The 23,079-nt window shown below is 40.3% G+C and overlaps 1 protein-coding gene across 1 annotated transcript in view; it reads left to right on the top strand.

The window, feature by feature from the left end:
- LOC146471994 (uncharacterized) overlaps positions 1-19,486 on the top strand; it is a 36,644-nt gene extending 17,158 nt beyond the window's left edge. Inside the window, exons 4-15 of the mRNA XM_085120558.1 lie at positions 226-311; positions 1,690-1,779; positions 3,213-3,330; positions 4,029-4,226; positions 6,230-6,419; positions 7,817-7,923; positions 8,964-9,111; positions 9,427-9,680; positions 11,923-12,029; positions 13,690-15,864; positions 16,952-17,159; positions 17,749-19,486. Coding sequence (XP_084976684.1) covers positions 226-311; positions 1,690-1,779; positions 3,213-3,330; positions 4,029-4,226; positions 6,230-6,419; positions 7,817-7,923; positions 8,964-9,111; positions 9,427-9,680; positions 11,923-12,029; positions 13,690-15,864; positions 16,952-17,159; positions 17,749-17,936 — 3,869 coding nt within the window. The 3' untranslated portion in view covers positions 17,937-19,486. The remainder of the gene's footprint in view (positions 1-225; positions 312-1,689; positions 1,780-3,212; positions 3,331-4,028; positions 4,227-6,229; positions 6,420-7,816; positions 7,924-8,963; positions 9,112-9,426; positions 9,681-11,922; positions 12,030-13,689; positions 15,865-16,951; positions 17,160-17,748) is intronic.
- The last annotated feature ends 3,593 nt before the right edge of the window (positions 19,487-23,079 follow it).

Here is a 23,079-nt window from a genome sequence, read left to right as displayed (position 1 = left end):
ATGTGAAAATGAGGGATCACTTTATCGACCGTCGTATTTGCGTATCGCAACCCTAGCACGCGCTTAATAACATCACTAACAGAATCTGTAAAGCGCGCGCAAACTGTGTTCGGCCACCTTAACTGCTACAGTGTGGGTGTTATCAAGGGTAATTCAATTAAGTTGAATAAAGAAACAAACAAGTATGTGTCTGTACTGACAGAAATAATGACATGTTTTATGTAGACTTGACACTCTCCTTTCTTGGAAATGAATCTGGGTTGATCTCCTCATTTCTATCCAGTGAAGAACTTGGTGAACTGTTGGACAAGGTATGCATATTTGTAACAATAAAATGTATGTTGTAGGTTAAAATGAATCCAGGTTGAAATGATTTCAACCTCGGTTGATTTGTATTTTCCTTTGTTTCAGATGTAAATACTACCCAACCTTAACAAAGGAAAATACAAATCAACCTAGGTTGAAATCATTTTAACCTGGATTCATTTTAACCTACAACATGTACAGTAGGTATGCTGGTAGTGAATTTAATATGCGTAATAATTACATGTAAGAAATTATTATTATGTGAAAGAAATGTGATCAGTGTTATATTACAACAACAACAACAACAACAACAAGACTTTATTATCCCGTTTAAAAGTTATTCATACATTTAGTTGTAAAGATTTTGATTAATTTTTAGAGCCCAAATGGTGAGTAAATGATAGACGAACAGAAAAAGAAATCTGAGTTTTCCAAACAGGAGTCAAACCTTCCGATTACTAGTTCGGATGCTCTACCACTGAGCTACAGGAGACTCGAGGGAGCTAAGGCCATTAAAATACATGTAGATGGGTTCATGTTACAAACATCCTGCATACATGTAGTTTTTACATTTTACTAAATGTAAACTACCTTCTTACAAACTGCCCTGATTTAACATCTTTTATTATCTTTTTATTATTATTAATTTTTCTTGGTTCTCATTAACTTTTTTTTCATTTATTTTTTGTCTCTCTTTCTTAGTTATAGGGGTCAGCACCTCCTGTCACACCCTCCCTCTTCTTGCACTTGTTTCGCATCTGTTGTTGTTATTATTTTTTTTCCTGCATATTCCGTTAGCTTGTGAGGCAATTCAAAATAAATGAGTTTTACATTAGTGTTCAGCAAGTATGTTACTATCCTTTCTCTAGACTCAACTTCGTGACTTTTTCATAAAAAATTCTTCCTTAATTGGCCCTCTAAACTTGAGGTGCAGTCTGCCTACATTTACATGTACATGTGTTGACAGTTACATGTTTTTAATCTCTACAGTGTATTCGTTAATTATGTACATGTAAGATGTTAAGTTATTTTAATACTTATTTATTTGTTTATTTACACGTACATGTATTAATGTCATGTCTTAGGGGGATCAGGGATGGTGCAGTGGTGAGAGCACTCTCCTCCCACCAATGTCGCCCAGACTTGATTCCCGGACTTGGCATATGTCATATGTGGGTTGAGTTTGTTGTTGGTTCTCATCCTTTCTCTGACAGGTTTTTCCCCGAGTAATCTGGTTTTCCCCTCTCCTCAAAAACCAACACTTCTAAATTCCAATTCGATCTGAAAAGTGTCCCCAATTAGTGCTCTGCGCTAAATACATTGACACTTAAATAAAGTGATTTATTTTATTTATTTATTTATTTATTTTGTTTTTATTACCAGGCTCTTAATGGCTTCCTACTGGTTTTGTCACCTTGTGGAGAGTTTGTCTTTGTTTCTAACAGCGTTGAAGATCTCCTTGGCTTGAAGAAGGTATAATGGTAGCAATCTTCACACGTGTGGTCCTTAGAGGATTAAAATATTATAAGTTACATTTGTAACTGGGAAGTCCTGTCACTAAGTTTCTTTTTTTTAATATTTCTAAAATTTAAGGTGGCTCTTAATCCCTATAGTAGAATTTTTTTTAAACTTTGCAAAAAGTTGTATCTAAATATGCTGATTACAGTTCCATAATAAACAATGAGGATCAGTGAGCTTGTTTTTGAGTTATAACCACATAAAGGTAAAATTAGGGGTGTTTTTAAGTGGTCATACTGTTGCTATGGTAACCTGTTATGTCAAGAAAATGACCATAACTTGTTCACAAAATCTTTACGAGGCATGTTTTTGATACCATTATTGTTGTATGAAGTGATAAAGAGTGGTCCTATTAATCTGTCAAAGTATAAGTGCAGCAAAGTGATGAAAACCAGTGCTAGCCACCTTAAGTTACACGTGAAGCAATGAATACAAATTGTAACTTTTATTTTCACAAGCACTGTAAGCTGTTTAATTTGCAGTTGCATTTATAACTTTACCTAGAAGGTGACCTAATTCTTTGTACCCAGCCTGTGTTTCATAGATAAACACCCTGCTTTCTGCCATTTTACTGAGTCATACGAAAATTTGATGGCGATTTAATGGTTCTACGTGCTAAGAAGTTGCAGTTGCCAATCAGAATTCTTCATTTGTAATTCTAATGTTCTGTAATATGCAGTTTAAATCATTATAAAATTGTAATTTTTTTAAATTTCATTTTATCTATTTATTTTATTTATTTATTTTTTTTACATAAACAGGAATGATGTTTAGTGTAATAATTTTGTAAAAAAGCTCAAAATTATGATGTCTATTGAATTCAGCATATGTCACTTGACAAAAAGTCTGGCCATCCAAGAATTGGCCTGGTCAAGCGTGGACATTGTCAGTTGATCGGCCGTTGTTTCGAGCCTTGTAAATGTTTCCAGAACTGATACTTTAAGGGGGGATTTCACCTAAATTTGAATGAAATTTGAAGAGGTCTTAAGAGGGATAGAAGAAAGAAATGATTATTGGAACACCAACAGACAGTTGGTACCCATGCAAGAGCACCCCAGGTTGCTAGTGGACTAACTTTGGTGTCCGTCTATTAATTATTAACTACAAATTTTTAATTTTAAAACTTCACTAAATCTTCAATATTCCTTATTTCTCGTAATTTAACCAATCATTCTAGAAAAATGATCTCCTCCCAAATATACCCAAAAACTCACAAAACACCCCACAACACAGATTCATGGGATGATGATAGAGTTTTTGGATTGCTTGAAACGTGAACGAGATATTTCCATTAAAGCCATGTCAAGTGGCGGAAAAATGGCGTTTAGGTGAAATCCCCCCTTAATGCATTTAACAGACGCTAATCCTACATTTTTCTCATTATCCAGGAAGAGCTGCTTGGTAAGAGGATCTTTGATGTAGTACACCCTGACGATAGAGAAAGGATCAAGAGGGAAGTACTCTCTCAAGGCAGGAACCACATAGCAGACCAGTGCGATGAAATAGGTAGCGGCTAGCACTATGCTTTTCAACTCTCCACCTAATATGCATGGAAAATTTTCTTCATTCTGATTGGTCAAGAGAAATGCAGTTTTCAGGAAACACGATGCAGAAAAAAAGTAATTCAGTGCAGAAAAAAGAAAATTCAGTGCAAATTACAATGATTTCCGAAAAATTAGTACGAAGAAACTCCAAGACATGCCAACGGTCATCCGAGATATTGCAAAGATCGCCAAAGTGCACCGAACGCCTTCCAAAGATAGCCGGAGATTACTCAAAGACTTCATAGATTTCCGAAGACTACCCAAAAATTTCTGATTTAAAAAATATGCAGCGTAAGCCGAGGGCTTGTATTCAGAGCTTATATTTGAAATTTTGCAGTGGTTATGTTACTGATCTAGTGTGCCTGGAAGCTTTCTTTATACACCCTTTATTATATCTCTTAGTTAGTTAGCGCGATGTGGGCCGTATTTCACTGTGTGGCCCGCTAAATTTGAAAATTTCCCGATTAACCTCAGAGATATGATAAATACTGTATATTACTGAGCTCGTTTTCTCGGTGCGTACTGTAAGTTGCGGATCCTCGTTTTTTCCCATTGCTTTATGGCTGAACTTGGTCCGGACCTCAAACTCAGTTAGCAAGAGGTATGTATCGCAGTGCGTTGAACAAATTAATTAAATAATAATAAATGAATTCCCAACAGGAAATGTTAGCTCGCCCTGCCCCATGCCCGTGAACAGCTTGTCACATGCTTCCTTGGGCAACAATCCTTGTCGTGTGAGACTCGACTTCCGCATGTTAGTGAGAGGAAAAGATGGCAACCCAGCCGGAGAGGAAGATATTCACTGTGTGGGATTCTTTGATCACTGGATGAAGAAAGTGTCCGACAACAAAAGAAAAGGTGAGAGGTTTTTAAGTGCTGCCGATAGATAATAAGATCATTTATGCGACTCCCTTGTCCATGGAAAAAAGGCATGTAGTAAGTTTGCGTGGTTTACTCTGTTGGTTTAGAAGGTATTGGTGTACAAAGGTTTTAATGTTCACCAGCTGGAACCACAGACCAGTTGCCTATTTCTAGAAAGTTCTGAAAAGATTTCAAAAGAAACATGAGAAGTCCGTTGGTCAAAGTTTCCGACTGAAACATAAAACTCAAAAGTAAACAGTTTAGTATACCTCCGTTTAGAAATCCCTTCCCATACATGTAAGTTAACGGGATGCTTTCAATGGGCTTCCCTTAAACTTGGGCTGTTCCCATCTACGATGAAGACTGGGCGTAGTTGTGGAACCGAAGTTTTCTCGCTTTGCACTCTCTCGTCTGACTTGAAATAAAATTTTGGGCATATCCTTTGCCTCTAGTTCGTTAAGTTCGAAGTAACTACACCAGAAATAGATGCTCCATTTTCTCCCGCCCGGGTTGAAGGGGAAGTATCACCAAATTTGATGTCATTTCAAAACCCAAAAATGTTTGTCTGACAACAGAAACAAAAAAAATTGTCTAGTTTTTGTTACAAACTATCACCCCAGTGCAATAAAACTGTTGTTTAGTGCCTCTGGTCAGAGACAGAGTAGGCCGGAATGGATTGAAACTTGAAAAATGTTAGGCTAATGTTTTGCAAACTGCACTAGAACAGAGTACGAGTAGTTCCTGTCAAGAATTGAGTTGATTTCTCTCCTCTCGTTGTTCTAGAATTATTTTGTAGCAAAATGGAGGTCTTATTTCACCATTTTTAACAAAAGAGGTAAAAACCCCCATGATACTTCTCCTTTAATTGACTTCCGCATGAAGGAATGTTTTTAATAGGGTTTTCCGATTTAGCGGAAACTTCACTTAAATGGAACGCATTTAATTACAATGAAATTACAATTATGTAATGATTAAACATCGTACGCCCAATCTGAACTCTAACATAACTCTTATTTCAAATCACTAGTGTACGTTTTTTTTTTCTTTTTTTTTTTTTTTGTAGCCTTTTCTATTTGTGATCAATGCCTGATGATGTTGTTGTAATAAACAACGAAATATTGCTCTGTTAAATCCCGCATCCTTGTAATCAAAATCTTAGATTTATGAGATGCAGTTCTTCGGGCTCACGTTTATACTTTACATTTAAATATCCAGCAAATTAAAAGCGTACTTTACATTGTAAACAATTTCTATTTTATTTTAATAAAGGCATGAATAACGCTCTGCAAGGTTTACAAATAGTATTGTAAATCCAAAAGGTCTTGATCAAAGCAGACAAGCTACTATTTTTAAAAAATGGACGACCACTTTGAGTTTATAGCAAAGCATGTTTCGATCATTCAACAATCACCGTCAGTTGTGATTCGAATTTATACTAGCAATGGCGTAACATGGAACAATGCATTTCCTATAAAAACCGAATATACAAAGAGAAACATAGTATAAACAACAAAAATAGATAAAAATATAAAAATGTATGATTTCAGCTCATTGGAAAACATTCTAAGACGGATTGAAATGCGTTGCAACGCATTTTTTGACGCGTTTTCAATGCTTTTTCTACGGGTTTTTGCAAATAGGGTCACAAATAAAATTATCAAAACAGCCACAGGAGTATATGATTAAAACTTTCACAAGAATAACAACGTCCTTTGCACACCTTAATCGTTGCTTGAAAACACAGGGCCAGTTATTTAAACAGAGTCTAACTTAAGCCGCGGCTTAAGACAATCAGTGGGCCTCCAAATCTGTTTATAAGTGTTTTATTTTAAGTAGATAATAGTTTTCTAGTCTGGGATGCAGGCCTTCTTGGTACCGTCAGCAGCAGACAATGTTTAGATATGACTGTTGGCAAAATTGAAAACGGCTTAGAACGTAGTTTTGTTAAACACCGTCCAAACTGTCTTTTAATAACTGACCCGCAGTGTTTATCTTTCCAGGCATGCAAAGCTCAAGACAAGGGGTCACTGCCCTCGCCCCTCTCGGGGATTCAACCGATTCCCTTTTTATGGTAGGGGTGGGGATGCTAGCCCGTCCCGGTTTCACCAGAGCAGTGGAGTGCGACTGCAATGAGGATGACTTTACCTCACGGCACAGTCTCGACGGAAAATTCCTGTTCATTGATCCCAAGTGAGTTTAGACCATGGTACATGTACAGTACATACAATATTTGAAGGGCTGAAAGCGTAACCTTCTTATGTTGAATTTTACGTGTAGGCCGATTTTTCATTTCACTCAAAAAATACCTGAATATTTGCATGCAGCTTTGGATTAATTTTAATCAAAGAACATCGCTCTCCAAGTGACTTCTGATAAGCTGCTAGATTCACCTTCCAAATTACCTTGTGTTGCCTTGTAAAAGGAGGGAGAATTTAACGTGAGATCAATGGTCACTTAGGGTCTTTTTTCACGCACCACTTCAATTACGGTGACTGATTCTGGAGATCGTTTATTTTTGTTAAAAAGAAAACTGAGAAATCACCTGAACTTTCCATGATAAAATATCTGGGGAAAAAACAAACATGGTTTAATCGAGTAATCTTATCTTCGAAAAGTTTGGTGTGGAGAGTAGATTAATTTGCAAAAAAAGCCACCAGCGAAATATTAATAAAACGTTTTTCAAAGCCTTTCTTCAAGAATGGCCCAAACTCTCAAGCGTGTGAATTTAGATCTCAACTGGAGTATTCATCTAGATTGTGGATTTTATGAGTCATAGTTAGTTTTTGGATTTTAGTAACGGAAGTCAAGTTTCTTATAAGAAGTTTCTTCGATGGGCATTTAACAATAAAAACTAGCGATAAAAAAGAAGTACGACTTATATTTTAGTATTTATTTTTTTAATTCATGTATTTTCTTTTGACTGTCCCCAATAAGTAGAAGGATTTTTTTCCTTCGGCTGGTCTTTTACTTTGACACATAAATAAAGTTGTCATTCATTCATTCATTCATTCATTCATTCATTCATTCATTCATTCATTCATTCATTCATTCATTCATTCATTCATTCATTCATTCATTCATTCATTCATTCATTCATTCATTCATTCATTCCTTCCTTCCTTCCTTCCTTCCTTCCTTCCTTCCTTCCTTCCTTCCTTCCTTCCTTCCTTCCTTCCTTCCTTCCTTCCTTCCTTCCTTCCTTCCTTCCTTCCTTCCTTCCTTCCTTCCTTCCTTCCTTCCTTCCTTCCTTCCTTCCTTCCTTCCTTCCTTCCTTCCTTCCTTCCTTCCTTCCTTCCTTCCTTCCTTCCTTCCTTCATTCATTCATTCATTCATTCAGTCAGTCATTCATTCATTCATTCACATTTCGATCCCTCTGAGGTCATTGTCAATCGCTTTCTGTACTAACTTCAAATGCCGCGGAATAAGAGATAAAATGACAACAAGACACAACATCGCTAGTTTTTATCATTAAAGTCAAGTTTACTTTTGGGTTCAAGAATCTGGATTGCCCTTTTTGCCAAGTCACTTTGTTATGATCGTATCCACTTCAGTATTTTTTATTGATTTTTTTTTTTTTTTTGTTTCAGGTCAATCTCCGTCACTGGGTACCTCCCCTTTGAAGTTCTTGGCACTTCTATTTATGACTATATCCATCATGACGATCTGACAGTTTATTCCAAAGCGCACGAGTTACGTAAGTTCATCCTTCAAACATGTATCAGTTTATAAATTAGGAGGTCTAGGTTGTGTCTCCTGATGGCACAAAACCTTGGTCTTTAAGACCCCATCCACACTAATGCGTTTTCAAAAGTATCCGTTTTCATCGCGGCGAAAACGAAGCAAAATATTTTCATCCACATTAGCGTTTTTGTATCTTTTCCACACTAAAACGGTCGAAAACGATGAAAACCACTGGGACCTGGGATTGTGCATGTGTTAACCATCCTCCATCTTGCTGCTCCTCAGTTGCTCCGATTTGGACTGGAACCGATGACGTGTGACGCTTTTTGCGTCACCGTTTTCACTCGCCTATACTAGAAACGGAGCGTTTTCAAAACGGTGCGTTTTCAAAAGTCTCCACTTTTGAAACTGTTTTCGAAAGTCTCCGTTTTCATCGGCGTTTTCGGACGATTTAGTGTGGATGATAGGCGAAAAGTATAAAAAAGAATGCGTTTTCGTTTGAAAACGCATTAGTGTGAATGGGGCCTAAGTTATATTAGCTGAAAATAGAAGGTGCTGTCTTTGGCTGTCATCTGGTTAGACCTTTACATGGTAGGGAGGACAAAAATTCTTGTGGCAGCATTTCTTTCGGGGTTTTGATTTCAGCTACTGAGGACATTTGTTTTCCAATTACTGTACATCTTATTTCAAATCTAATTTCCTCGCAATTAGTAAGAGCGGTTTTCAATTGACTGTCCAAAGTAATTTCGCGTTTGGTTTGGTTTTGCATTGCTACGCTCTGTGATTGGTTAGCAAAACTCGCGCCACTTTCTCAACCAATGGGTATCAAAACCAAAACCAATCGTGTTTTCGCCGCTCGCGTTTTCCCGCGCTTGGCGCCAGTTACATGTATTTGCTTCGAATTCTGATTGGCTCGTTGTGTTGTTTACATCTGTTGCGATTAGCCAGAGTAATTACTTTGGTTTTGGTTTTGGTTTTACTACACTCGACTGGAAACCACTCTAAAAGTAATTGATCAAGAGACTGAATGCAGTGTGTATGACAAATTTGCAGTCATGGAATACGGTGAAGGCAAAACTGATTGTTACCGCCTGCGGATCAAGAGCGGCCAGTGGACCTGGGCCAGGACTAGGAGTTACATCACATTCAATCACTGGAACTCCAAACCTGAAATCTACTGTAGTAGCACTAAAATGATCAGGTTAGTGCAGTACTTTCATGTGGTGCTGTTTATTGTACTGTACAAAGTGGTTCTAACTTTTGAGTCTGTGTATGAAATCCTAAAGTGTGACCATTCAAATGAAAGCTAGTAAGCAGTACTTTCCTGTGGTGCTGTTTTTTATACTGTACAAGGTGGTTCTTACTTTTTAGCTTGTAGATAAAATCCTCAAATGTGAGCATTCAAACAAGAGCTTTTGTGCAGCTCTTACTTAGAGCTAAGTGAAAATTATCAGGCATAGGTTTTTGAAAAAACGTAAATGGGAGCTACGTGAAACAGAGTAACATTGCTTTTCAGTTCCGACGAGGGAACAAAGTCACTAAGAGACAGAGAGAACCTAGAAACATCAGTAGTGAAAGCAGACCAAGAAGGGCAGCCTTCGCGCTTCTCTTCGCTTCGCCAAGCTGCTATAAAGTTTAACAGCTCTCAGGAGGCAAACGCGATGGTTCTAGCCAAATGGGCCGAGGACACGAACCTCATCGTGGCTTCCACGAGTGTCGCGCGTGGGAATCCCGGAAGGGAGCAGAATTCAACGCCTCCTGACAAAACAGGTATGTGGTATTGGTGTTCCTTGGTTAGTGCGTTAGTATACCTCTGTTTTGATAAATGCCATCCTGGGAGCAAGAACTTTTTTCCTTTATTTTTGTAATGATTTGAATTTAGTGTGAGTATCTGCGAGTATTGGTGTTGCACAAGGTGGTTCTAACTTTTGAGTCTGTGGATGAAATCCTAAAATGTAACCATTTAAATGAATGCTACTGAGCAGTACTTTCCTGTGGTGCTGTTCATTATACTGTACAAGGTGGTTCTAACTTTTGAGTCTGTGGGTGAAATCCTAAAATGTGACCATTCAAATGAATGCTACTGAGCAGTACTTTCCGGTGGTGCTGTTTATTATGTTGTGCAAGGTGGTTCTAACTTTTGAGTCCGTGGGTGAAATCCTAAAATGTGCCGAGAACATTTAAGCAGAGTACGTAAAATGTTGTCTGCTGTGTTCCCAAGGCGTTTTGTGTCCGTTTAAAGACATATTTGTGCAAGCTAATTAACAATTAGATTATGAGCTCGAAATTTCTAACACGTGTTCAGCTGATAAGGGCGAAGCCCGAATTACCTATCACGCATAGAAATTGAGAGCGAACAAGTAATCGAATTGTTTTAGCATAAAACTACTAGTCGTTTAAAATCCTCTTTACAGACTCTTCGAAAATGCGAAGTAGCGGCCGCCATTTTGTCGACAACCGCACACTATTTGGCTACTCGCTCTACTCACTATCTATTTAACAATTAGATTATGAGCTCGAGATTTCTATCGCATAATAGCTGATGAGGGCGCAGCCCGAAACAGCTATCATGCATAGAAATCGAGAGCGAATAATTTAATTGTTTTAGTATAAATCTACAAGTCGTTCAAAACTAAACAAGCAAATTATCTATATCCTTATCGCAGACGCTTCGAAAACGCGGCGAAGCGGCCACCATTTTGTTGAAAACCGCTACTCACTATCTATCACAGAATAGATAGCGAGTAGCGTAGCCAATCAGAGAACGGCATTCGTGATACTGTAGAATGCTTGTAGATTTATAATAAAACAGAATAGATAGTGAGTAGCGTAGCCAATAATAGAACAATGTTCGTGATAGAACGCTCGTAAATTTGTACTAATACAGTTTAATCTTTTCGGATGCTTTAGCTGGGAATTTAAGATGCAGAAAGTTTTAGGAAATGGGATATTATTTCCCGAAATTTACCAGCTGCTAAGCCAAGCTGACCATATTTCGCATTTCTAACGAGATATTATCAGGGTACTTAAGCAACGATGACGACCACGGCAACGAAAACGTGACCTGAAAATATATCTTTATTTCATTTATGCTACTTCGCGATTATTTCAACTCGCTCAACTTTCACGAAAATAGCGAACTATCCAGGAACCAAATTGGTAGGAGTGGCGTACAAGTTTAGAAAGAAAATGTAAAATTCACTGTCGTCCGTTGGCGTTCTCCACAAAACCTTAAATGTGGTCATTTCACGTTGTTGTTTTGCAGAGGACGGCAAAGAAATGCACCAAAATGTAAAACGCACGTACAGAGCGATTGTTTTTGCTCGTTAAACCTACTGTTTTGCGGCGTTGTCATTGCCGTTGCCGTCGTCGTTGCTTAAGCTCTCTATTTGCCGGAAAAAGTTTTCCAACATTGCGAAATTTCAGCTGACGTTTTGCCGAAGAAAACTTGAGATTTTCGTCCAAACTGAATCCGAATTTCTGAGGCGATAATGACGGGCCTTCCGAACAGACATCCACCGAAATGAATGAACCGTTCGGTGGCGCTGCAGTCATGGCTGTTGTATTTATCTCACATTCTCCATATACTGATTTTCTCCATAAATGTTTTCTAGTCTTTTTTATGTTTTTCTGTTTGTGTTGTTCGAGTCTACTTTAAAACTTGTAAAGTCTGCATTTAATTCGTCTCATTTTCATCTGCCATTGTTTTGTCTGAAGGAGTTTCTTTGTATCCAGCTGCCCTTGAACTAGCAGTCGTATTTAATTGTGCTGTTTTGCACTACCAATATATTAATTGCACTAATATGCACCGTCAATGTCAATTTTGTTTTTTTTTAAAATATTTTTCACTGTTTGGGGTGAATTGGCCTTGCTTTCGGCTAATGATAAGGCTTTTCTAATTATTTGTACGTAATTATGTTAAACAGCTGACGAAGGCTGTGTTGATGGAATATTTGAAAATTGCACGTTAACAAAGCCCATATTTTTTTTTTCCTTTTATTTTCTTGCTTAGGCGATAGTAATGTAGTTCCTCCAGCTGACAGAAGAATTGCGAGTGAAGTACAAGGCGGCGGCGGAAGCGAGGGTGAAGCCCGAGAGACAGATCAAGAAGAATCCTTTGTATGTATCGTATAAGAACGTTGAGACTAAGATTAGCTAAAATTTAAGAACGTACTAAGAACATTACCCAGGCTGAAAGTCAGTAAAGAACATTTTTATTTTGACCAAATGTTTTCAAAATGAACAATATAAAAACGGATAAAATAATACATGTTAAACTTCAGTCTTTACAGTCCAATTGACCCAAATGATAAAGCGGCACATTTTAACATGAACAATGAATTTCTTATCGCATGCCTGGTACATAGGTAAACATCTCATTTTGTGTTGAACTTAGGCTGAATTTATTTTCTGTTCAGATCCGCATAGATTTATTGAAATACTGTAACAAGTAACTTAAGAACATCTTAGGAACTTTTTCTGGCTCAAATTGCCAAAAAATAAGAACGTTCAGCCTCAGCTCCAGAATTAGACGTTCTTAAATATATATAAACAGAGTGTTTAAACGTGCTGTGACTGGCTATCAAACTTTCTAAGTTTAAATGGGCTATGTCCGACTTCCGCACATGTAACTTTCGACCCGGCAAAAACTCGTGACAAAACTTAGCATTTATATTTAGGGTTTACCTTGGTGTAAGAACCTTACGGGTTTTTCTTCATTCCTTCATTTTGTGGGATATCATGACCCCTTACTTTACGTCATCTGGGAGTTTTAATGGTCCTTACACAGAGTAAGGCCGGAATTTGTTTGTAGTGCTAAAAGCTAAAAATGAGCGCCGATTCATTCAACCTTCATTCACGGAAAACTTATATTAAACGCCCGCAAAGTTTGCGTAACAGGCTGTCAGACTAAATTTAAATGTTCGACGACAAAACATGTGATGTGTGGTACAGAAAGAATGATCTGTGTCGTGGTGTTCTGAAGCTCAGTCCTGGATTTCTTTCTTTCTCTCTTTTTTGCTCACGACACTTTCAACGTCGCCGATCCAAGCAGTATGCGACACATGTCATGTACGATATAGCCTACGTAGCAAGCATTTTCGTGGAGTCTTGTGCGTTTCTCAGTTTTTGACCACGCAGAAATTGGGTCGTGCGCATTTTTTTTTTTCTTTTTTTTTTTTCGCTTTCGTCGCCACGGTCAAACAGCGCAAAACGCACAAAAACCACCACGGAAACTCTTGCTGCGCGGGCTATGTATGAAACAAACCAAGAAAAATTGTGCGCTAAGTAACCTGGCCTTTGAGTGAAAGCGAGGCTAAATTTAAGTTACGTCGTCCAAAAAAGTGTTCGCTCTGACGAAGGGCTAACGCTCGAAAAGGCAACACTCGAATCCCTTCACGGTGACGAAATTACCTTATCAATTAACTCTTAGCTTAGCTTTCCTCTTAAGCTTAACTCTGAGAGCGGTTTCTACTTGAGTGTCGAAAGTAATTTCGCGTTTGTTTTGGTTTTGCATCACTACACGCTCTGTGATTGGTTAACAAAACTCGCGCCACTTTCTCAACCAATGGAAATCCAAACCAAAACCAATGGTGTTTTGGCTGCACGCGTTTTCCCGCGCTTGGCGCCAGTTACATGTATTTGCCTCGAATTCTGATTGGCTCGTTGTGTTGCTTACATCTGTTGCGATGAGCCGGGGTAATTACTTTGGTTTTGGTTTTACGACAGTCAATTAGAAACCGCTCTATCTGACAATTTGTAAATGTATTTTATCGCACAGGAGCTGCCTTCAACCGTTGAAGAACTCGATAATTTCCGAGAGGCTCAGCGTATGCTCCAGAACCAACTAGTGGACAAGCACACCATCCTGATGAAAGCCATCTCCAAACAGAAAGCTCAACTCCAAGAAATCCAGCGGCAGATGATACTCAACCTTCAGTCGCAGCTGTATGTTGATCCAATTAAACTCCAAGAAACGTGCTCAGGTTACATCGAGCGAAACAAAGACTTGTCTGAGAGACGCCAGGAACAGGAACAGACTCTGGAATCCATCACTCGCACTTTAGAAATGCAAATGAAAAGCTCTGATATGCGCTACCAGCATCATTACAAGGAGCTGACGGAGAAGACAGTATGCGAGGTGAAGAAAGCAACACCCAGTAGAGAACCTGAGTCTCCGGCGCAGGAATCGGAGAATTATACAGCAGAGAGTTTGGGCGCTTCGGCTGCATATGCAATGTATGCTGGCAATGAGGGGCAGCAGCGACAACAGCAACAGCTGGGTGCGGCTCCGGTCCCTTTGATATCGGTAGATTCTCCTCTGAACCTCCAACAGCACGTTCACATTGAGGAGGTACAAGGCAACGCGACGGGCTTGAAACGAGTCGGGACCGCTCAAACGAATTCAACGAGTTCAAAGGTGATGCGGGGTAGCATGAGCCCCAGACCGGTGTGGCAACAAGCCGTGTCCACAGGCTCACGAGCAGAGCAACAGCAGCAACAACAACAACAGCAACAACAAGCGATGGCTGTTGCGCGTCCAAGATCTTGGCAATCTTTTGGCCCGAATCAAACTGTGACAAATCAGGGTGTTAGACAGCCGTTTCCGGGTGAAAACCAGCGCGCGGCGACAGTCACCGAAACAACTAATTCTTTGTCCGCACCGTTACTAGCGTCACGCGACATGTCACACGACGCGTCATGCAAACTCGGCGTTCAGCCGAACCAGTCCATGCACAGACAAGAAATGATTCAGTCCCAGTACTCGTACAGTGCTATGGATTCGCCCCAGGCCCTTCGCCAGACGTATACTCAATCGCAACAAATATCTTGCTCTCCACAGTTGAACATGGACATTGCAACTCGTGGAGCAAGCACTTCTCAATCGTCAACAGGTCCAACAGGTATGGGTCAAACATCAAATGGTCAATCTGGTATAGCATTCGGCATGCCGCAACTTGAAGCAGTAGCACCTAATTTTCTCACCCAGCAACAACAACAACAACAACAGCAGCAGCAGCAGCAGCAGAATTCTCAAATGAATGCTCCCGCTTCCGAAGGTGTCGCGCAGCTGATGACGGACTCTTCACAAAACCAGCAACTCATGCAAATGTTATTAGGTGTGGTGTCCGCACTCCAGAGTCAGCCGCAGTTGGCGACAACATTAACGACACTTCTAAAGCAGGTCCAAGGAAATCAACCAGACCAGCTGGGGCAAGCACCCTCTGTGGCTACACCCCAAGCTGTTCAGCCCAGTACAGCGCAGTATCCATTGGGTACAGGCAGTCAAGGGCAGCTTCAGAGGGTACCACCGCCTGCGTATCCTCATAACAACGAAGTCGCCTTCCAGCAACAACAACAACAACAACAGCAGCAGCAGGGCCAACTGTCTGTTTTACAGAATCAACGGAGACCGCTGCAGCAACAGCAGCAACAACAAAGAACAGGGTTGGTGCAGCATTCAAAACGGGATCCCTCGGGCTTAGGGATGCCGCGTGTGACATCGACCACTACAAGTTACAGCGTTACATTACATCAACAGCAGCAGCAACAACAGCAGCAACAACAAAATGAACAACGACAGCTTCAACAGCAACTCTCGCGAAATGTATCTATGAACATGATGGCAGGTTCTCAGATTCCATCTTCGTCAGCCGCGATTAATTTCATGCCTTACGGGAACATGGCTTCGACATCAACGGGATCTCCCTCGGGATCCTCGCACGAGCTCAGCTCATCGGGAAAAAGGACTGGCTCCAAGTCCAAGAGTGATTACTTCTCCAACTTTTCTCCAGATGAGCTGAGTTCATTGATGTTGGATACTCCGCGGGGGCTGTCCAACAACGAAAGCTCTTCCAATTCTGCTGCAAGTAAACAAGATAAGAAACTCGAAGGCGAAGAGCTTCTTTATAATCCACTCCTTTCACAACAACAGCAGCTGTTGCAGTTACATCAGGTGTGTTCATTAGATATTTGATTCTTTTTTTGAGTGTTTGGGTTTTTTGTTTATGTTCAAAACGAGAGAGCCAAAAAAAGACCCTTCTCCAAAATGGCGGCCGAAAATTCAAATAAGTTAAAATTAAGAACGTATACCAGCACTAGAAAGAGCACTTTTACTTTAGTAACCCTGCAAAGTTTCAGCATATTAGGTGTAATATCAGCTGAGAAAATGTAAGTTGAAAAATGAAAAATTTACAGACGTTTGTATGACTGGGGGTATGACGTATACCCCCAGTCATACAAACGTCTGTAAATTTGTGAAATTTCGTCTTGCATTTCTTAAGCTGATATAATACCTAATATGCTTAAACTTTGCAAGGTTACTAAAGTAAAGGCGCTCTTTCCAGTGCTGGTATCAGTTTTTCATTTAGTTGAATTTTAACTCATGCAAATATGTATCCGCCATTTTGGAGAAGGATCTATTACCGTGGAGCAACTTGGATTCTAATTTGCTCATTTGCTTGCATCCGTCTTCATAATTTGCACATACAGCCGCTCGTCCTGTGTTTTACGGGGTTGGAATTCTTGGTTGAGTACCGCACACAGTGGCTAACTTTCTGTGTGTAAGCCAGAAAAAAATGTGAAGCTTAATCTAACTATTTTGGGAGTAAAATGAATGTGAGGCACGCCAACAAAACGAGGTTCTATTCTTATTTGTATAGTTTTTAAAATAACACCGCATACATACCAGTAACAAACCAAAGATTAGGGAGTGCTTTTAATTATCTCGATCCCAGGCTCTCTCTCCTTTGCAAGTTGGTGATGATGTCATCCGCCCCTGCAAAATCTGCGGGGGTGCCAGATACGCGTCCCAAGATCCATTCGTTCAATCAACCTCGTCCCATACAATCTCGACTCCAATCTGTATTAGGAGTGCGGACTTTCTACGTGTAGCGCAGTAATGTAAATTAGAAATTGTGTTTGAGGAGCATTTTACAGTGTATCCATAGAACCACATGAATGAATAGTGTACTTCAGAGAACAAACTACGTTGCACGGCTTGAGGTAAAATGTCGGTGGTTTTGTCCGTTTCCACTTTTTAGGAACAAAGACGGCAGCTGCTGATCCAGCAACAAGAGCAAAGGATGCAGATGTTTGAAGAGCAAAGAAGAAGAGAGGCAGCGGTGGCGGGGCAGCAGCAGCAGCAGCAAGCTACGGTCTCACATGGGTCTCCTCCCTCCTACAACGCAGGCGGGGGACTCCGGGCCATGCTGTCGGAGTCAGCACAGGAGGGAACTTCGCGACAAACAGGTGCGACATTTGTAAATTGTAGCGCCTCGTGCCACGTAGGATCACTCGAAAATAAGTTATAACGATAGCCAACTAGCCTCAAACTAGTAAATATAAAGTTTCAGCTGGTACGTTTTGCTCTTTACCAGCCACTTTGGCTAGTAAAAATTGTAAAGCACGGCAAGGTCGAACAAATATGAAAATTATTTTACGCGAATCGAGAGAGGAGAAAATAATTAAAACAAAGACTGTTAGCGGATTTCATAGACTTCACTGCTTTAATTAAAAAAATAAGTTGAAACAGATCATTAAGAACTTGGGTGCTTACCATTTACGCAAACCACCCGGATTTTCGGCATAAATACGAAATGATTTAGCTTGTCTTAACAGAAGATGGATAACATGCAAAATGTATGAACATCAGCTGTAAATCCCAAAAGGAGTAACAAAAATGCGTCACTTTGACCAGAAGCACATAATTTCAGAAATACTCCAAATGGAATGATGCATACCATTTGATTTTCCAATTGGAAAGTCTTGGTTTTCCATGTAAATGGTAAACACCCCTTGTTTCCACAACTATGACGACACTTTTTTCCCGCACATTTAGGTGATCAAAACGTTCAAGACAGTGGAGCCTCGTTTTCGGGCTGGGCCGAACCAAACGATCCATTGGGAGATGCGGAAGAACAAGTGCTGAGCCTGCTATTAGCCGAGTCAGCGTCCTTCGATCCTTTGCTAGATAATATAGACTGGAACGACACATACAGTGGGCAAATGAACCTAAACCCGGATTAAATCTCTCTTTTAGCTATAGAATCCAATATAATATACTCTCAAGCATACGTTCACCAAAGTTGGCAGAAAATGCTAGAATTATGGAATAGCACGCCAGAGCTCGGAGCCTTGAGGCTTAAACTAAGTATAGTGACAAATATCAGTTTTAACTGCGCTCAACACTTCAGGGTCTAGTTTATTCCGGACTTTTCTTAGATTAAAACTGAGTACAAACACCCTCGTCCCTAGGGTCTCGTTTTCGGTTAGCCTGTTTCACTAGGGCCGGCGAAAGGTCACTGAAAATCAGAAAGCGAACGCGGAAATTAAACGCACGCGTACAGTGGCCAAATGAACTTAAAAACCTGGATTAAATCTTTGGTTTTTATGGAACAGGTGGTGAATTTTCGCGTTCGCTTTCTGATTTAGTCTTTCGCAGGCTCTGTTATCTGAGAGCGGCTGTAACAGGCTCGTTTTCGGTGTACAAATGGAAAATTTGGAAAATAGCAGGTATCGTGACCTTTCAATTTCCAAAAAGTTCCTGTTGATCATGATCGATCCTACCTCCAATGTAGCATAGGAAGAAGACCTTTGGGACGAGGTTGTTGAATAACAATAAAAAAGGCAAAGCAAACTACACAAGCGCCGAGGTCCGAGACTCTAATTGGAAGAGTCTTGTTCGCGATAGCCTACTGCGCATGCGCGTTTTGGAGAGAACGACTCCTTAAAAACGACTGCATGAGAAGCTATATCACAATATTGTCTACTGAGGAAAGGAGTATATGCTTTGCTCGCCTGCTTGGCAGGCGCTAGGAAGGTAACGCGTAACAGGGAGAAGTGATTAACGTGGTCAAACGTAAAAAAACTAAGAAACGTGAGCAACGATAAAGTTTTTACTTTCAGAGCTCAAAACCATAAGTTTTTTGGGAGTCTGCTCGTTTACTAAATCACTTTATGATCTACTAAAGGGTTTCAAGTTTTTCTTTTTTTAAGTGAAGTTTGTCACGTGTTCAAACAGTCAACACAGGCACACAGTGCTGATCAGTGTGCACAAAATTCACTTTAAAAAAACTTGAAACTTTCTCAGCAAATCATAAAACGATTGAGTAAACTCATACTCACAAAAAACTTAGCATCTTAGAGCTCTCAAATGAAAAACGTAATTTTTAACGGCCTTTTTTTATTTTTACGTTTGACCGCAGTTAAGAGAAATGGTAGGCTTTCTTTCCCTCTTCCTTCCCTCGCGCTTCGCGTTCTTCCCGCTGGCGTAGCGCGCGCGTGTGATCCCTCTCCCCCCCCCCCCCCCCCCTCCCCCAGTCCTTGCCTTTCTAGCACCTACCACCCAGGTTAGGATTTCCGAGAGCGACTGAATATAGAACGTACACCTTATAATCATGCTTCATTTTGACTGTCTCTTGCCCGAATATTTTCTTATTTGAACCGCCTTGGTGTGGCTAGAGACTGCGTGTTACCATCAACAAATATCCACTATATGCTTTTTAAATGAGCCCCGTTTAAAATGGGGCCACTTGGAAACTGCATAAATAAAATAAAAATTATATATTTTAGCAAGAGTGTAGGCCATGTGTTTATGATGACAAATTCAAATAGTCTAGTAGTTAGACTTGCTACAACTTGACCTCATAAGACATAGTCACATAAAAACGTTTTTCGTAGCGAGCGAAGTGAGCTTCAACGAAGGCGCGAGGTCTTTAAAAAGGTATAACCAACCAGGAAAAATATTGTAAAGGACTTTTAGAAAGTCTATCTAGTAGTCTAATGGTCATGCTCAACGATGTGACGATCATCAGTTTTAAGTTGAAATTTTTGACCAAACTCGGTAACCCTTCGATTCCTTAGAACGCACCAAATCAAAGTTGAAAAATTCCAACACTTTATTTTAAATTTAAAATTTGAAATTTTAAACAAGCGGAAACCCCATGCAGTCAAGGTTCTGCTCGGAGATTTTGTTTGAATCACCAACACGTCAGAGGGTAACTATCACGGAGATATTGCTTTGTTTTGGTCAAAACGGCACAAAATACTTGGCATGGCAACTTTCGTGTGGCTCGATTACCAGCCACTTTTCGGGAAAGGAGCCCACGCTCACCCGCGTCCAGCTGTTTCTTCTCGGGGAGTAAAGTCGGAGCCTATGCATTCGTCAAATATGAAATTGTTTTTAGACTTGCAAGGGAACAATATTACGTGACTTCTGAAAGGAGGGACAAATCATAATCAATTTTTCAGCAAAATTTAATTTCCAGCATAAATGGGAAGCAATGGAAAAACTTTTGTCATTATTCAGTGAGAGAGACAGGCATACTCGGAAAGAGCGATTATTGCCTGTTTACTAAACAGGAGTATCTGATGGGGCCGCTCAACTAAAAACCCGCCCTGCAGGCTGGAATAGAGCTGGCTGGGAACTGAATACATTAGACGGTTAACTGGTTGGAACGTTTCTAAATATAAGTAGTTTGCTAAGATTTTATAATAAAACACTGGTTTTAGCTGGGTAAAAAATTTCTCGTTTGTTTTTCCTGCCTGTCAGGACCCCTGTCTGGCTCGTAAAAAATCGTATTTGATTTTTCGCTCTAACGCCGTCTTTACCAATGACACTGAAGGCAAGTAGTGCGCCAGGAAATGTTATATTTTCAAGGGAACGTGTTTAATGTGCAGAATTGGCTTAAAGGCTATGAACAATACAAAATACCCGTCAACAATTTGACAAGTGCATGACAAGAGACGTGAATGAAACGCTTCTTTCCCTACGATGTCTTCGGGCGACTTGCCAGCCTTAATAGTAAAATGGCTGAAAAAGAGAGAAAAATACAGCCAGCAGCGGTACCTCTGGACGCTTTGCCGGAGCGTTGTACCATGACGATGCACCACGAGATTTCGGCCCGCGGTTCGCTTATGCCAGCTGGAGATGGTTCCGCGATGCGTTCCGATACCTTGTCTCCGACAAGACAGTGAGGGAGAGATAAGTCGGCCCCTAGACCATATGAGACAGATCCCTTTCGTTGGCACCTCAGTTCCACCTTACTGACTTAAACTAAGATTCAGCCATGTATATATATGACAATGTAGTCATTTTGTCTTCCATGTGGTACGTTTTGAGGGTTTGAGCATGCGCACGGGCTAATGACAGAAGGATGACTCGTGGTCAAACGACTTGTAGTCTTGGACTCCTTTTACCTTATTTCATTCTTACAATTTTTATTGCCGTTTTCCCGAAAACGATTGTTCCTTCGAGGGATTGTTGACATTGTTAAGGGAATCAGGTCGTCACTCGAGGAGCTCTGTGAAAGATGTTGCCATTTTTCTGTTTTTGGCTATAAGCCAACACTTATTACCGTGCCATGTAATGAAAATGTGCCACGTTTGTTACTACAGCAACTCAGATGCTACCTTTGGCCTCTTGATGTCTGGTGACATCAATCCTAACCCTGGACCCGTTTCTGCTTCGAATGCTGGTAAGATCAATTGCCTCGTGATGAATGCCAGAAGCTTAAAAGTTATCGCAAAGACAGCACAACAAACTGGCAATCCGTGTGTAACCTCCATCGCTTTCAGGACCTGGTGTACGCCGAAAACACTGACGTTATATGCATCAATGAGACATGGTTGAACCAAAATATCAGCAACTCTGAAAGGAGGTCCTTCAAAGCTGTCAAAGTCTTTAATGATTTTATGATTTTCGTAACCATAATTGGAAGCCGAGCTGATACAGCTTGAGATCATTTTTGCCGAAATTACGACACTTACTGGTCAAACAATTTTATTCTGTTTTTTGCTATGGACCACCCAATGAAGACCCAAGTTGGATGGATGTATTCGATAATTTTCTGCATGAAGTTTGTGACCAGTTCGACAATATGGTAATTTAGGGTGATTTTAATTTGCCAGACATCCTCTGGGACTCCATTGACAGCGCATCGGGTGTTAACGAACTGGCCTTTATTGAAACTCTTCACGACCACCTCTTGACATGCACAACTTAATAAAAAAAACCACTCGTGGCAACAACATACTCAGTGACCTTGTAATCACGAGCGTGCGGAACCGTGTTAATGTAACCGATATATTGTCTCCAAAAGATACGGGGGGTTTTACAGACCACAGCGTCATTATTTTCCAGTCTAACGCTTTTATAAAAGCCCCACCAAAAACCCTGAGATTTGTCTACGATTTTTGAGGGTCTGCGTACGGCTCTGTCAGCAATTAACCTCTCTGCGATCATAGCCAATGACGATATATATAGATACTGACTGGCATCAATGGAAAGACATGTTTCTTGTAGCGGTCCCTAAATATATATACAGACCAAGAGGCTTAAGGGACGGAATTCCATACCTTGGATGTCTGGTGTCATACTTAATAAGGAATCTATAAGACAAAAGCTAAAACTATCTCCCTCGAGCCACCTAAGGGAGAAGTTAAAGAACTTGCGCAAAACGGTTAAGCGCATGCTACGGAACAGCCTTGATAGTTTCTTGGTTCCGTCGAGTCCGACCTTAACACAAACCCAAAGCGTTTTTTGTCGATATTGATGGTGAATTCCAAATCGCATAAAATTCTTGATCGAGTCTCGATGCCATTATCAGCCAGTGCATCTACTGACCCAGGTAATCGTACGCCGTTTATAAGATCTTCAGCTGAAAATCCTCGGGAAATAGCCAATCTGTTTAACCGCCTACATAGAATCAGTTTTCGCCCATGATAGCAACGTTAAATTTATAGTAACCAAGACTGACGTAGGGACACTCAGCTAGTGTTTAGTGCAACATACGATTAATTTTCTCTAAAAGGGTCGTTGGGTACTTCTGACTAAATATGTTTCTGGCTTTCCATTTAGCAAAAAGTTTCTGTTCCAAATTCCAACACGTCAATTCCTTTAAAAAGAAAGAAAGGCTTTTTCTCTCCAGGCGAAGAGCTTCCGGTTTTCACTTCCACATTTGCAGTCTCATGTGGATAAAACAAACTTTCATGATTACTTGTGACCGTGTATTGTAAACAGTTTTGACGAGAAAGCTGAGAAAGTTTTTTTTTGATTGAATGACACAGGCTACTCGGAAAAAGGAAATCCGAGTGCTCCTATCAGGAGTCGAACCTAAGACCTTCCGATTGCTAGATCGGATGCACTACCACTGAGCTACAGGAGACTCGT

Source organism: Pavona decussata, unplaced genomic scaffold (genome assembly GCF_977016875.1).
Source record: "Pavona decussata unplaced genomic scaffold, jaPavDecu1.1 SCAFFOLD_102, whole genome shotgun sequence".
NCBI classification, from domain to species: Eukaryota; Metazoa; Cnidaria; class Anthozoa; order Scleractinia; family Agariciidae; genus Pavona; species Pavona decussata.
This window is presented reverse-complemented; position numbering and strand designations above follow the sequence as displayed.